The sequence below is a fragment of the Haliotis asinina genome, chromosome 1 (genome assembly GCF_037392515.1).
Source record: "Haliotis asinina isolate JCU_RB_2024 chromosome 1, JCU_Hal_asi_v2, whole genome shotgun sequence".
In the NCBI taxonomy this organism is placed as follows: domain Eukaryota; kingdom Metazoa; phylum Mollusca; class Gastropoda; order Lepetellida; family Haliotidae; genus Haliotis; species Haliotis asinina.
This window is the reverse complement of record NC_090280.1, coordinates 65,642,535-65,659,339: the sequence shown is the minus strand read 5'-3', so window position 1 is coordinate 65,659,339 and position 16,805 is coordinate 65,642,535. Positions and strand designations below refer to the sequence as shown.

The 16,805-nt window shown below is 41.6% G+C and overlaps 1 protein-coding gene across 1 annotated transcript in view; it reads left to right on the top strand.

The window, feature by feature from the left end:
• LOC137296076 (rab GTPase-binding effector protein 1-like) overlaps positions 1-16,805 on the top strand; it is a 31,585-nt gene that overhangs the window by 6,313 nt on the left and 8,467 nt on the right. Inside the window, exons 4-19 of the mRNA XM_067827741.1 lie at positions 667-793; positions 1,555-1,657; positions 2,223-2,318; positions 3,629-3,718; positions 4,290-4,425; positions 5,311-5,469; positions 5,712-5,834; positions 6,655-6,701; positions 7,105-7,384; positions 8,237-8,361; positions 8,600-8,821; positions 12,058-12,156; positions 12,579-12,617; positions 13,783-13,884; positions 14,136-14,325; positions 16,361-16,527. Coding sequence (XP_067683842.1) covers positions 667-793; positions 1,555-1,657; positions 2,223-2,318; positions 3,629-3,718; positions 4,290-4,425; positions 5,311-5,469; positions 5,712-5,834; positions 6,655-6,701; positions 7,105-7,384; positions 8,237-8,361; positions 8,600-8,821; positions 12,058-12,156; positions 12,579-12,617; positions 13,783-13,884; positions 14,136-14,325; positions 16,361-16,527 — 2,105 coding nt within the window. The remainder of the gene's footprint in view (positions 1-666; positions 794-1,554; positions 1,658-2,222; positions 2,319-3,628; positions 3,719-4,289; positions 4,426-5,310; positions 5,470-5,711; positions 5,835-6,654; positions 6,702-7,104; positions 7,385-8,236; positions 8,362-8,599; positions 8,822-12,057; positions 12,157-12,578; positions 12,618-13,782; positions 13,885-14,135; positions 14,326-16,360; positions 16,528-16,805) is intronic.

Sequence of the window (16,805 nt, the reverse complement as noted above, 5' to 3'; positions counted from 1 at the left end):
TTCTCTTCAAAGAATTGGAAACCTCTACATGTTTGTCTGAGTTTTTATTGTGATGGGCTCGTTACCCTATATTCGTGAAAACTGCAATTTTAGAAAGTATGTTTTGATTGTTATGCTTGTCAAATCAAGACGTAAACATGTCATCATGGTATAAATCAGTGCCTATTTCATTAGATTAGTGTTTTGCCCCCTATGGTGTGGTAGGGTTTATGAGCACAATCTGTTATTGAGTTCTGATTATCAGTCTGCAGATTGTGATTGATAAAGAGTACTAGATCAACTAGTCATGTTTGTTGACTTACAACATAGTTCAGCTAGTCATGTTTGTTGACTTATGTTGTTCAGCTAGTCAATAGATCAGATATTCATATTGTTGACTGACATAGATCAGCTTGTCATATTTGTTGATTTACGTAGATCAGCTAGTCATATTGTTGACTGACATGGATCAGCTGGTCATGTTTGTTGACTGACATGGATCAGCTGGTCATGTTTGTTGACTGATAGGATCAGCTGGTCATGTTTGTTGACTTACATAGATCGGCAGGTCATGTTTGTTGACTTAATTAGATCCGCTGGTCATGCTGTTCACAGAAATAGATCACCTGGTCACCCTAGATCCTAGATTTACAGTTTCACTTTTACAGATTTTGTTGTGTTAATTAGAAGCGGCAGATGAGGCTTCCCACTCGACAGCAGCTCAATATGAATCAGAGAGAACCAAACTTTCCAATCTCACCATCAAATACGAGGAAGAAATCCAATCACTGAGAAGCAAACTGAGTCAGGAAAGGTCAGTAGATGAAGCTTGCTATGAAAGCCTGTACATGCCATAATGTTTGATGCAGACCTTCAGGTGCTCTTTGATAATGAGATCTCTGTTGCATCTAAGGTAGTTGTCATGTCAGCAGCCAGATCCAGATCATATCAAAATATGGATGCCATGTGGAGATGCAATACATTTCAGTCCAATTAAGCTTCTTGTGTCTTCTGTGGCAAACAAGGCACTAAGTATACCTGTTGTACACTGCTCATACAGCCAAAGGTTTACATAACAATTTGCATACTTGTAGAACAATGCAGCTCTAAACACCACCACTCACAGATATCAAGGGTGTATAGGAAGGTCACAATGATTCATCTGTACATCACCTACTGGGTACATGGTGGGATAAGTTATGTGGCTACTGACCTTCTAACTCCTCACAGGCAGCTTGGGTGATCGGGGGTAATTACAACCAGGGCCTAGATTTTTTAAACTCTCTTAGTGCTACGATAATCGTAAGTGTCATACGTTAACATTGACTTATGACTGTATTAGAGACAGTGCTAAGAGAGCTTTGAAAATCTAGTCCCAGGTTGTTAGCACTACAAGCTTTATTATATTGTCAACAATTTCATGGTTTGTGTCATCACAGTGTCTGTAAGTGTAAGAATTGTGGTGAATCTCAGAGTTTAGCTGCTGAATCTTTGTAACTTTTTAACCCTTCACTCACTCATTACCAAGGATACTACACAATGATATATAGCCTATACAGAGGATGTTCATTTCAGGGAAGGTTTCCTTGCCAATGTTGCCAAGTCCTTGAAGAGAGTTGGAGGGATTGGTCCCAACCTAACTCCCGAACAGGAGAACTTGGAGGACAGCATGAGGAAGGTGGGTGTACATAGGCAAACACATTATAGTGTGTGATTGTTGTTTAGCACTGCAGTATTCCAGATATATGGTGGTAGTCTGTATATGATCAAATCTGGACTAGACAATCCTGTGATCTGCATCATGAGCATCTGTCTATACAACTGGAATTTGATGATGTGTCCAGCAAGTTTTTGAGTCTGACCACCTGACCCCGATAGTTGCTTCTTATGTGATGCATGGGTTACTGAAGATCAATTCCAGCTCACATCTTCACGGATCATTATTTAAGTGGATAGGATCATCAACAGTGTGAAAGTACGTGGTTTGTTACTGTTAAGACAATTTCTATCAGTTAAGTTTGACAAGTTGCCCATGTAGTTATTTAAGAAATATGGTTCACTAAAGTGTTTTCAAATTCTTGTTTCTAGTAGTGGTTGGCTGACCTTGTAGCTAACACTTTAGTTTGGAATTGTTATATTTATGGACCCATATGAGGTTCTCATCTTGAGTACAATGTGTGAAGCCAGTTATTGGTGGGTGTTGATGAGGCAGTGTATCTCATCACTCTGTTGATGTTCTGCAGGCTCAGGAGGATGCAGAGATGCTCAAGTCAGTGGTGATGCCCCTGGAGGAGGAGATTTCTATGCTTAAGGAAAAACTGAAGGTGGCAGAAGAGAAGGTATGTTGGCCATCATGGCCACAATGTTCAGGCTCAAATCTTCAAAAGAGGATGTAAAATTATACTCACCCACAAGTACCCTCCCTTTCCTCCATATTTTGGCGCCAGTATTGGTCACATGACCATATTTGTTACTCACTCCTTCGCCAAACATGAAGGTTGTGTGGGCGACTTGGGGTCTCTATACAGCACTTTTCTCTTGTTTATTTTGGACTTTTATCCAGTTTTTGCTGTATATGGTTTTTGATCTGTATATCTATTTGTATGGTGTAAAAACGTTTTGGCATAATTTACGTATTTTGTACCTGTTTGCAATTCGTAATCATGGTTCATGCTTTGTTTACATTTTTGTGAAAACTTGAGTTTTAGATACTGGTTTTCAGTGGCCGATCCACACCATTTATGTCCATCCATATTTAGATATGTGATGCATGTGTTGTAACTTAGCAGATGAACACATCTAGCAATATGTTATGATACATATATATGTGGATAAATATATATAGTACTAGCAAGATGTTAGCTGTATGACCACACATGGATGTCAGAGGTAAATAGACAGTGTAGTTCCCCCCGACATACCGGTTGGATTTTCGGGAAAAGAAACGAGAATTACAATGCTGTGGGGTGGGGGGTTCGGATATTCAGGACGTTTTGCAGGAAGTATCCAAGAAGTGGCATTACCCATCACCCTTCCCGTCGGATACTATAAGCAAATAAGCATGAGTCAGGATAAGGAAAAATATGTAATTTTCTGAATAAAATTGATATTTTATGCTTATCCTGACTCATGAGGCCCTCCATGTCACTTGGATTTCCCTGCAAATCCTTGGGTCTGGGCTACAAAAATTATGGAGTGAGTGACAAATATGGACAGTCATGTGGCCAGCATTGGTGCCAAAATATTGAGGAAAGGGAGAGTACTCGTTGATGAGTATGATTTTACGTCCTTGTTTGAAGAAGGGAACTTCAAGAGATTTCAAGTGTTCTACTGAAACTTCAGATAGACAGGGGAGACAATCAAATAAGAATGAATCGGGATAAGTATAAAATATCACTTTTATTCAGAAAATTACATATTAATGGACATAAAAATGAAATATGTGCAACTTTGTTGTGTGTGGTATATAATGTACAGGAGTTTGTACTCTATGTCATGTTGAAGCTGGACATGTGTCAGATGTGATGTCTGTGATGTATCATTGTACATAGGGCAATTGTTATTATTGACAGACAGTGACAGACAATGTGTTGCCTTCCTCTTGTTTAAATATCCAGTTCTATTCTGCTGTGTTTGCTATGCTATACAGTTATCCATGAAGGAGTGCTTGTTAGGCGATGAGGCAAAGAAATCTCCATCCCTTCCAGATCTGGATGATGTAAAAGACCCTGATGAAAAAGTATGTATAGATATATGTCAAGAGCTTGTTCAACTGAACATACTACAGTTGTTGATGTCTTTTATGAAAGTGTTCAGTATTACTGCATACATAATGCTGTGGCAGTAGTGCTGTGGCAGAGAGCAAATGTTTGAGTATCTGGTTGCTATAATGGAAGGTTGACACACATCTGTAATGAGGCTTTTTTGCATTATGATGCATTGCAGCCACACAACTGCAACATTGATATGTATATATATTCATCACATGGAGGATAGGGGTGGTGGGATAGCCTAGTGATTAGAGTTCGCTCATCATGGCAAAGACCAGGGTTTGATTCCCCACAAATACAGTGTGTGAAGCCATTTCTGGCATCCCTTACCACAACATTGATATGATATTGCTAAAAGCAACATTAAACTCAAGTCTCACTCACTCACATCTAGGATTAATTGGTCACACGTATGGGATATATACACCTATTTAAACCAGTCACTAAGGCTGATTCACCAGATTCCTGTCAGTGTAAAACTCGGCATTGATGGGATATTTTTTTTGTTTTGGAGAATTTCACACAGTGGGTATGTTGTAGATTTCAAAGCTGATGAAATACTTGAAAGGAGAAAAGGCTGCAAGGACAGACCTGGAAATGTATGTAGCAGTCCTCACCACACAGAAGAATGTCCTCTGTGATGACATGGACAGGCTGCAGAAGGAAATGAATGAAGGTGAGGGCTGGAACTGATGCTGAGCCAACAGTATAGTATTCAGTCAGAGCAGGCACCGAAGGGTAGCTTTGTGGTTAAAGTGAACAATCGTTACGTCAAATGCTCACACTTTTTTAAAGTGTGAAGCCCATTTCTGGTGTCTCCCATGATATTGCTGGAATATTGCTTAAAGCAGTGTGAGAACACACACACTGACTCAGACTCTGAGTATATATCTGTTTATTTGCTGTGTCTTGTAAGTTATGGTCAACATGCAGCACTTCTAATGGTATAACTAATGAAATTATCCTCGCCGCACATTTACTGCGAAGCGGGGGATATAGTGCTAGCCTGTCCGTCTGTACGTCCATACATACATCTGTACGAATTGGAATATCTTAAGAACCATTCACTAGATTCTTTTCATATTTGGGAAGTAGGTTCATTATAGTCAAAGACAGGTCTCAGTCAGGCTTATTCCAGGGAAGGTGCAAGGACCAGTTGATTTTGGTGACCTTCACATAATTTTCAAGGTCATGGCAACACTGAAGATTTCAGCATAATAAGCTGCACGTTAAGCTTGTCATAGAGATACCTCAAGAACCATTCTCTGGATTTTCTCTTCATTCGACGTCAAGCTTTATCTGGGGAAGGTGCAGGGCCCAGTAGATTTTGATGACCTTCACTTGATGTTTAAGGTCACAGAGACACTTTGATGATTTCAGCAAGTTATGGCAGGTGATTGTGTCACCTTAGTGACAGTACTTGTTTATAAACTGTCTGACATGCCTAATGAGAGCTGGTTGAAGCTGCATTTGGGTAAGGTGGAAGGAACTACCAGGGTATTTTCACATCTTATGTATTGCACAGCAGTTTTGGTGGATAGCTGCCTTTCTCTTTTTGCAGTATGTTCTCTATTGGAGGATGAGAAACAAAACCATGAGGCACTGAAACAGACGTGGCAAATGGCCAACGACCAGTTCCTGGAGTCGCAACGACTCATGATGATGGACATGCGACGCATGGAGACTGTCCTCACCTCCGAACAGCAGAGGCAGATAGCAGGTGCTTGTTGAACGACCTTACCTAAAAAGCTTCATATAACAGTTTCATGTTGTCATACTTCTCTCCGTGAACATTCAATACAGTCAGTGTATTCTGAGCTTGATTTTGTTTCACTGTGTAATAATGCCATCTTCAGCAAGAATTAGTGAGGGGAGAAGAAATCTTCCTTCAAACCTGCTATTGTAAATGTTATTATTTTAGAAAGAAAAGTTTATTGTACTGAATATAAACAAAACTTCCAGAACTCCAACAGAAGGATTTGGAGAGGGATGCACAAGAGAAGAAAGTGAAGGATTTGGAGGAAGCCAGGGAGAAGCAGGAAAAGGAGCAGGCTGAGAGAAGGAAGCACAGTGTGTCAAGGATGGGTGAGTCGTGTGTGTCAAGGATGGGTGAGCGTGTGTCAAAAATGGGTGAGTCTGTGTGCCAAGGATGGGTAAGTCTGAGAGGACAGATGAGTCTGTGTGTCAGGGATGGGTAAGTCAGAGAGCACAGGTGAATCTTTGCGTCAAGGATGGATGAGTGTTTGAGAAATGGGTGAATCTGTGTGGATAGATGAGTATGTGCCAAGTATGGGTAAGTCTAAGAGAATGGGTGAGTCTGAGTGAGATGATGAGGTTTAGTGAGAAGACTCCTGTGTAGGGTCTGTGTGAGAAGTTGGCGAGGAGACACCAGTGTAGGGTCTGTTTGGAAGTGTGTGTGCAAGGGTGTTTGAGCAAACTCATTGTAAGACCAGGGGTAAATTGACTGTGTATTTGATGGATAAACATGGACACAGGGGCTCAAAAATCCCATCGCCCTACACCCAGGACAAGTCAGTTTTCATTTCGGGCAATCAAATAATGGTATCTTACTTGTCCGTGGACTAGTAGATAATTTGCACTTATGGTTTCAAACTACAAATAATCTTGGATGTCAGTTCATATTTGCTCATAATGAAGCTATTAAAGTTAGCACTAATAATAAAGTAGAGATACCAGAGAGTGAAATTATCACTCTTCGATAAAGTCCAGTAAACATCAACATCACTCATTGTGTCATAAAATCAGGGCAAGTAGAAAATTAGTCAGGACAAGTTAATTTCTTGAAGTCACTTGCCACAGGGCAAGTGACTTTTCAAAATACTTTTGAACCCCAGGGACAGTTGTTTGTTGTACTTTGTGCTATTGACAACATGTCTGTTTGCAGAACAAGCCGCTGCCACTGCTGCTTCAAACGAGGATGAGACCAAAGAGGTATATTCACTGAGAGTCTGATGCCTATATTACCTGTTTATGATCTTCATACCCTGTATATCTTTAATGAGCTGGTCAGGTTTGTGATCAAATGTAGATTCATCTTTAATATTCCATGAAAAGATAATAGTAGATTTGAAAGCTGATAACCAGATTGACTAAGTAACATTTTTCTTTGACCTCTTTGTTCTATCTGAATGGTGCTGTTGAGTTCACTGTAAGTTTCTTTGAATATATTCTGCGTCTTGATTTACTTTTTTACAGAGTGTTTCGTCACCTACTGTCTGTTGGTGGCTGTTTCACTGATAGCCCAGGTGTCTTATCCAGATGGATGAATGTCTGAAACTGTATTGTGATATGCTGCTGGAAGAGTTCACTGACACTTGCTCTCTTGCTGTTTCAGAAACTAAAGAAACGCCCCAATGTGCTAAACAAATCTCAAAGCCGGTCAAATGCATCTCTAATTTCAAACACATCAGAAGAACTCATTCCATTTGATGTGTCGGCAGACGATGAAATCCGCAAATCACTGTCTAGTCCAGACATCAACTTTGATGATAAGTTCCTTGACAGCGGTGTCCATGACGGTCTCAGTGAGGTGGATGGCATGACAGTCAGAATTAGTCCTGATAAAGTCTTGAATCTACCCTCACTTACAGAAGCTCAGATGAAATCAATTACTGGTAAAGGAATTATGTGTTTTCATGATATCTCATTATAACAGTACTATGACATGTGGTTTACCATAGTAGAAGAGTCATCTAAGATAGACTCATGAAGACCTAGGTTAGAATTGGTCTTCAAGAACCTTTCAGTAACTTCAGTGATGGAGAAATTAGACAGTTAAGCTGGCAGGCTAGCTTGGTTGAAGCATGTCATTATATCCTAGTCTCAAAGATTGATGCTCATGATGTCACTCACTGGATTATCTGGTCATTATCCTCGATCAGTTACAGATTGCCAACATGTAGCTGGAAATACTGATACAAAATCCTAGTCAAATCTACTAACATGAAAGTATGGTCACTCTGTCTGGATAGGATTCTGTTACACTGTAAGCTGCTGTACAGATGTGTAGTCCACACTTGGATTATTTTGATTATATTGCTTCACCAGCAATTGATCATATGAGGTGACATATTGAAACTGATTTAGTGACTTGCTTGATTGCATGTTGTTGTACCTTGCAGGCATGGATTGTTGCTCATGTTATCAGTCACATGATTATTTACAGGCTGTCTTTATGAAGGTAGAATGTTGCTTACTGACCATATGAGAAGTCTTGTTGCACTGATAGACATTATTCCAACTGTCTTAGGGACATGGAATAGCCTTTTTATTTGTTCTTCATATCACTGAGGGACAGTAGGGTAGTCTTTTGGCTAAAGCATTCAGTCATGACGCCAAAGACACTAATTTGATTTCCCACATGGGTACAGTGTATGAAGCTCATTTCTGCTGTCCTCTTCTATGATATTGCTTGAATAGTGCTAAAAGTCGTGTAAAACTGAACTCATTCACTCACTCCTTCACAGATCCTACCCCTGACTCTGAAGCAAGGAGGATCCTGTTAGCCAGTGCGAAGATGAAGACGGAAGGGTTGTCACTGGAAGGCAAGCGGCTTGTCAGTGAAAAAGAGTGGAAACTAATACAGGATGAGGTAAAACTTCGGCATCAAGTGTGAATTGATTTCTTCAAGGTTAAATGCCTCCCAAGAAAAAAGCAAAAACGAATGAAACTCCCGTCTTCACAGGTGGTGAATCCTCATTAATATTCAGTTTATGGTTATCATTTCCAAATTATTCATTCATGGTAACAGTGATACCTCAAAATATTTCAGAAACCTGATGCAATGCTGATTTCGTAGTATAGTGGCTGCATGTTTGCTTGTTCTGCAGGTGAAATCGGCCCGGGAGAAACTGGGTCGACCATGTGATATGTGCACCAACTATGAGACGCAGCTGCAGACAGTGCAGGAGGAGCTGAAAGTTGCCAAGACTGAGGCTGCCCGTCTGGATCGTCAATTAAACAGTGAGAAGCAGGCGCTCACTAATCTCACCAAATACCAGACAGAGTTGGAGGAAGCTCTGAAGGATTCAGCGGAGGAGGCGGAGAAACAGGTTAGCCATGAAAACAGTTTGAAACACAATGAATATATGTATTGTGGTAGATTTCTCCTGCTCATTCCACAGTATTGTATTTCCCATAAGGTCTTAATGGCTGCCTAATTGTTATTCTTGAGAGGGGGAATGTGGCTTTGGATTTGTTTATAAATCAACGTGTTCTTTTTCAGAAGAAGTCCTCCTTGGCATACATATAGCATTAAAATGTCAATTTTAAAATGCCTATGATAGTTGTAACAATATTCCAATGAATATTTCAGAAAACAGATAATTGGTTTTTGTCTTGTGAGACCACCCCTACAAAGCCTCCCACTTGCCCCCCTCACAGCCAAGAGCAGGTACCTCGTACCTCACTTTTCATACTGTTGTTTTCCGGAATGGTGGCATGTCTATTCAGAGACACATGTCTTTGCTTACACTTTGTTTGGAAGATAGAAAATAAGTGAAAACGTGTCGAATTCTGTATATATAGGTCCTTTTTATTGCTTGGGCGTTATTTGGTATCTTTATATCACTCTTTTCATTCATGATATGTTGTAACTTTGCGTGGTGTCTGCTGTTACCAGCCATGTGGTTGGCAAGATGGTGGTTGGTACAGTCTCATGGTCCTTTCATCTGGCTCTGTGAGCACAGGTGAGAGGGATTAGGGGTTTATATTTCAGAATTATTTTTATACTTGCTTCAATGTTTCCTTGCTTCCTATGTTTCAGCGAGGTTTTCCTAAGCTATGTAGAGTAATGTTGTTGGTTACTTGTGTATCTCTTACAATTTACTCTGTTTTGCACACATATAGCTTTCTATTTTCATTTGATGTAGTGTTAATAGCACTTCTTCCCAGCTAAATACTGCCCCTGCATACTATTTTTCTGTTTGAAATGTATGAATTCTCATGTGTGAATATTTTGCTCCATCCAAAGTGGCGAATACTTGGTTGTGAATTGTTCCTGCTATCATGGCCGAGGGCATCAATCCTCTCTTCTCTGTCACCAGGTCTAGATGCAGTCTACCTGAATTAGACTGGCGGTACCTTGTGGGCGAGTCAGGGCTGTGCAACCCCCCAGTAATAGTCGACTGTATTTATACATCTATTCCCCTGGGGGGCACCACTGGAACCTCCTTAGCTTCTCCCTTCTCCTCAACCCTTGCGCAGCAGCTGACGGAGGTTTAGTCTCATCTGGCTCAAGATTCCATTAGGTCCTTGCCAGATGATATCGGCAGTCATAGGTCTCCGTCATCTCTGGCTCTCGGGGCCACGTGATTCGTCTAGAGATGGACAATCAAATGGCGATGACCTATATCCTGAACCAGGGCGGTACGGTATCTCCATCTTTTCTGCTCGAGACCTGTCAGTTTCTACTTTTGTGCAACCAATGCCTGTTTATCTCCCAGGAGTGAACAACGTTTGAGCAGTCACGTCCTCTTGACGTGAGTGGATGCTCCATCGGCTGATATTTGGAACTATCTCCCTGTTGTTCCGGTTGTTCCAGGTGGATCTGTTTGCCTCTGGATAGATGGACCAGATTCCGGTGTTTTGCTATCGGATACCAGATCCAAGGACAATCGCCCCAGATGCTTTGCAACTCAATTGCACAGGCAGGGTATTGTGGACATTCCCGCCTCAACCCAAGGTTCTCTAGCAGCTTGCCACCCAACCAGCTCAACTGCTTGTTCACCTTGCACCTCTGTGCTCCGCTCAAATTTGGTTTCTGGCTCCGCCTCCTGTACTATTACCCTTTTGACAGGACCTACTATCCCAGAACAGCATGCCGCACCGGAATCCCAGGATGCAATGTGTGGTCTGACCACTGTCCAAAATCGCTTCCAAGCAACCAGAATTCCTGCACCCATTGAAGACACAATTCTGGTTTCGCAGGGGGATTCGACAACATTCAGTATGAGGATAGATGGGCCTGTTATGTTCATTGAAGTATGTCGACAGAGGGAATCTCGATTCCCTTTTCTCCAACTCAAGTTGAAATACTGGAGTTTTTACAGCCTCAGTTAGAAGCCGGTTTAGCCACGTCTACTATCTTTTCCAAAGCTATATCTGCCTTCCATATTCCTGTCGACAGTGCTTTCTTGGGGCAGCACCCTCTTGTGCAGCGCTTTTTAGCAGGCATGGATAGGATCCATCAAACTGTCCGGTGGATTAGGTTTTCATGGGACTTGTCTCGGTTAGAAGCTGGTTTAGCGGCATCTACTGTCTGAGGCTTTTCCACAGCTGTATATCTACCTTCCATATTCCTGTCGACAGTGCTCTCTTGTGGCTGCACCCTCTTGTGCAGTGCTTTTTAGCAGGCATGGATAGGATCTGTCCAACCATCCAGCAGATAAGTCCCCCGTGGGACTTGTCAATCATTCATGACTGGCTGTCCTGTACTCTTTTTTTTTGAGCTGTCATCTCTTTCACTCCATTTGGAAGGCTGCCTTTCTTGTGACAGTAATGTCTGGCAGGCGGGTAGGGGACATTCTGCGGATCCTGCTCTGACTGTCTTCCACAATATAATGGCGCCTATTGAGCTACCCACTTTCTTTCATCTGCCCTCGCCAGGTACCTCTCTTTAACGTGCTCACATCTTAGGTGTCTGTAAGACTCTCAAAGCTTGTATCAAACAAACTGCTGCTATCAGGATGGATAAGCATCTGTTCTGCTGTTATGGCGATGGGAGAGCTCTTCCTCCGGTTACCAAGCAAGCCATTTCTAGGTGGCTTGTCTCTGCCATTTGTATGAGTTATACTCACATGGGTTTGACCATTCCTGATGGGTTAAAAGCTCATGTCTCAATGTCTTCCTAGGGGTACGACCACCCACCTCCCCACATTCTGTCTGATACATTCAGCATGGAAAGTGAGGTATGAGGTAGACAGCGTGGTCATGTTTTATGTTTTGTAAAATATTTATTGAAATATTGGACTATCGTAGGCATTTTAAAATTGACATTTTAATGCAATATGCACCTCAAGGGGGACATTCTTGAAAGAATTCAAAACCTCTACAGTCTAGTCCTGGAAGCTGACAATAAATATCTTCTTCTGAGTTTGAGTAAACAAAGCCTGTTTGTTTGAGACCTCCTTTAATTATTGACTGTTACCTCACCCCCTTGCTGTAATTTTGACTTTATGCCCCGTAAGTTGAAACTTGTTTAGTGACTTTAACAGATTTCACAGAGAGACATGCTACTTTAATCATGTGTGTCACACACAGACTGTTTTCATATAGATCTTATTTCCAGATTTCCAGCTTAAACAACAAGCTGCAGGACTGTGAGAAGTACCTGAAGGAATGCAAGCAACAGTTCATCCAGTCACAGCTTCAACTACAGGACCAGTTGGTAGGCAATATCACCTGCAACTGCCATGTAAAAGTCAAAGCTACAGGACCAGTTGCTAGGCAAATAGCACCTGCCACTTTCATGCTGTGACTAGATCAGTGCAATGAGCTATTTATCCAATATATATCAATATTGGATATAACATAAGGTCAATTACTGGTTTGTTTGATCCAGACTGGTGTATTTACAGGCTGAAGATATATAGCTGTTTAAGCAGGCAATAAACCAGCAACCAATCATGTTATGACATGCAGTTGGGCCACTCGTTTCTTATTTATGAAACCTACAATGTTTGCACTGGTTTATGCAAGATGAACTTTTGTGCATGTTGTATTTGAGTATAAAAACATTGAAATATGGCATCCTGTGACATGATCCTATACAGTTACAGTTTATTATCAGCTGGTATCTTTTGTCTGCAGAAATCACTCACAGAGTCAAGGGAGGAAATACAGAAAGAGGTAAGGATGATCTGTTTGACCTTTGACCTAGCATTATAATGTGTCCGTTCTAGGTACTTTTCAGTACTGATGATGATCACTTTCAGACTCTTGTACAGAACATTTCCCAAGTATCACAGTAAGGGTGCTTAGGTAGCAACACTGTCCAACCTGGTTGATTGGCTGTCTGTAGATGACCAGTCATGGTGGCACCTGGTGATGTGCCTGGTCCAGATTCAGTGTTATTTGCATCAATATAAGTGGAACAAGACTGTATAGTGACTTTGTCTTATTTATGGAATCTACTGGTTAAGAGTGAAGGCCTCACAGGACAGTTTAATCAGCAGTCTCTCACTCTATAGTGATATCCCCCCAAGACAGTGTATTGAGCAGTCTCTTGGACCATAGTGATATCCTCACAAGACAGTGTATTGAGCAGTCTCTTGGACCATAATGATATCCTCACAAGACAGTGTATTGAGCAGTCTCTTGGACCATAGTGATATCCTCACAAGACAGTGTATTGAGCAGTCTCTTGGACCATAGTGATATCCTCACAAGACAGTGTATTGAGCAGTCTCTTGGACCATAGTGATATCCTCACAAGACAGTGTATTGAGCAGTCTCTTGGACCATAGTGATATTCTCACAAGACAGTGTATTGAGCAGTCTCTTGGACCATAGTGATATCCTCACAAGACAGTGTATTGAGCAGTCTCTTGGACCATAGTGATATCCTCACAAGACAGTGTATTGAGCAGTCTCTTGGACCATAATGATATCCTCACAAGACAGTGTATTGAGCAGTCTCTTGGACCATTGTGATATCCTCTCAGGACAGTGTATTGAGCAGTCTCTTGGACTATAGTGATATCCTCTCAAGACAGTGCATTGAGCAGTGATATCCTCTCAGGACAGTGTATTGATCAGTCTCTTGGACCATAGAGATATCCTCTCAGGATGGTGTATTGATCAGTCTGGTGGACCATAGTGATATCCTCTCAGGACAGTTTACTGAGCTGTCTCTTTAGCCATAGTGATAACTTCACAAGACAGTGTACTGAGCTGTCTCTTGGACCATAATGATATCCTCTCAGGACAGTGTATTATTGTCATAGTGCAACATGATGGGAGGAATAGACTTTATCTAGGATGTGTTTGTCATGATTTTGCCCTTGTGCTTCAGATAAAGCATATTCAAGAAGAAAATGACAGCCTTGTTGGGAAACATTCAAAGACAGCCCAGCAGCTGCAGAACGAGGACATCAACCTGCCTAATAACATGGAGGTGAGACATTCCTAACCCAGAACCATCAGCACCATGGCATATCTCCCTTGACTACTCGAATCTGAGGGCTGATTGAGAATCCTCACTTTGCCCAAATTACAGTCATTCGTTTATCAGAAACAAAATCATCATGTTTGTTTTCAAATAGTTCTGTAATCTATTGTTTTAGGCACTATGGATTTTTCCTCAAAAGAAAACTCAATGATGTCTCTGGGGTAACTGTTAACTGTTTTGTGCTGTTCATGTTGCAGGACATGCAGCTGTTGCTGCTGAAGTACCGAGAAGAGATTATCTCAGCCAAGGTGGCTAAGGAGCACATTGAGGAGACACTGAGGAGTGAGATCATGTTCCTGAAGGACCAGGTGGTTTCAGAGCAGCAAGAGAAGAACACCATTGAGGAGACACTCAGTCAGGAACTCAGCACCCTGCAAGAGAAACTTGGTGGGTAAATGGACAATCTCTCATGTCAAGTCTTTACTTCATGTCCACTGGCCACTTGTAGGCCATTACTTCTTGTCCACTGGCCACTTGCAGGCTATTACTTCTTGTCCACTGGCCACTTGTAGATCACTACTTATGGTCCAAGGGACACTTGTAGGCCATTACTTCTTGTCCACTGGCCACTTGCAGGCCATTACTTCTTGTCCACTGACTACTTGCAGGCCATTACTTCTTGTCCACTGGCCACTTGTAGGTCATTACTTCTGGTCCAATGGCCACTCGTAGGCCATTACTTGTGGTCCACTGGCCACGTGTAGGTCACTACTTTGCAAACTGGAAACTATCTGTTAATTTAGACAAAACTAACATAGTCATATTTAGAAGGGGTGGTGCTGTAGCATCCATGGAGAAATGTTTTTTCCACAGAAAACCTGTTGCTGTTGTCAATCAATATAAATATCTGGGAATAATCTTTTCGCTCATGATGAATTTACAATGTGTCAATAGCTTGGTTCGACATGCAAAGAAAGCTACGATTTCAATTTTATCTATTTCCCAGGAATGTGGAATATTTACTCCAAATATATTTTTCAAACTATTTGATGCCCAGGTACAACCCATTTTATTATTTGGATTGGAAGTGTGGGGATTTCAACGCTACGAATACTTGGAGAGACTACACCGTATGGCCTGCAAAAAATCTCTAGGTGTTGGGCCCGCCACTCCAAATTGTATGGTTTATGGTGAATTGGGGAGACACCCAATGTATATTAATTCACAAATACGATGCCTTAAATACTGGTTTAAAATTCTGATAATGCCTGAAAGTTGTCTACCAAAATATCGTATAATATAATGGTTCATCTAGATAATATGGGTAAAACATCTTGGGCATCACATATAAGAAATCAGTTTTCTCATGGGTATGGTTTGGTATGAATAAGCCAGGCTGTTGGGGGATGTCTTTATGTTGTTGAAAGAATTTCGTGATCGAGCGGTAAATATGTTCTATCAGGAGTGGCATATCACTCTAGAACGTAGGCTTGTTGGACCTAATGGTAAAATCCCAAAATCTGAAAGAATTTGCCCTTTATGCAATTCCTCAGTTGAAGATGAAGTACATTTTACTTTTGATTGTCCGTTTTGTGAAGATTTACTTTGCAACTATATCCCAGAATATTATCTATGGAAACCATCATTGACAGCCTTTACTAGTATATTAACAACTAATAATGAATCCACCCATCGTAACCCAGCTCTCTATGTTAAGTATGCATTTATTCGTCATAACGAGCACATACAATTAGCCATGTCCTAATGTGTATACCTACAACATGTATCACAACACTGTATGCAACTCTCTTGTATAAGGGCTGGTGGCCTAAAATACAATAAACGATTGCCTTGCCTTGCCTTGCCTTACTTATGGTCCACTGACCGCTTGTAGGTCATAACCTCAGATCCACTGCCCCAGTTAGGTCTCCACTGCTGGTGCACTGGGCACAGATAGGCCTCTACAGCCTGTCCACAGGCTACAGGTAGATCTTCACTGCCGGTCTACAGGCCACAGGTACCATAGGTGCCTACTGCCTGTCCACAGGTAGGTCTCTACTGCTGGTCTACTGGCCAAAGGTAGATATCCACTGCTGGTCCACTGGTATATCTCCACAGTTGGTCGACTGGCTGCAGGTAGGTGTCCACTGATGGTCCATTTGTCACAGGTAGGTCTCTACTGCTGGTTCACTGGGAACATGTAGGCCTCCAATCTCTGATCATGAAGGTATCTACTTTGTTTCACTGAACGAATTCTTTGTGTCTCTGCAGACACAATGGCCCAGTCCAGCGTGGTCCCATGTTTGTGCCAGAAAGACTTGATTGTGGTTTCTAACTCAAGGTTCACTGTGATTTGTCAATACCATACAGTAGATTTTACCTTAGTGGTAAACCTCTAAGATTATTATTTTAGTTTTCAGATTCTTTAGATTCTAAGCTCTCCTACCTTTGTACTGTAGAAGCCATGTCTGCTTGTCTCCAGCTTGTCATGAGAGTGTGCAGTCAGAATTAGAGAGAGAGTCATCCGTGCGGGCAGAGTCAGAGACTAAACTCCGTGAGGCAGAGCAATCACTAAAGAGTGTGCAGGCCAAGTCGAGACAGCTCATCAATGCACTGCAGCAAAGGGTGGAGGAGCATGAGCGATCTAAGGTAGATAACTCTTATTAGCCTTCATTCACAAACAGATTGCTGTGGCCACAAAAGTTCAAATCTGGTTTAACTGTCTGAATCCAGTGAAGGAATAACTTTTCCTTTGGTAAAATTGTGTTCAAATTTAAATTTTGAAACAGTGCCAGTTTCTTAACAAGCTCATTGTCCTTGTCACCCATTTGAATTAAATTTATTTTTGTCACCAGTTCCACTGGGTGACAGCTACTCCTAACTGTTCCTGTTTGAGGTTCACACCTCTGAGTTTGGCTTCTGGCCAG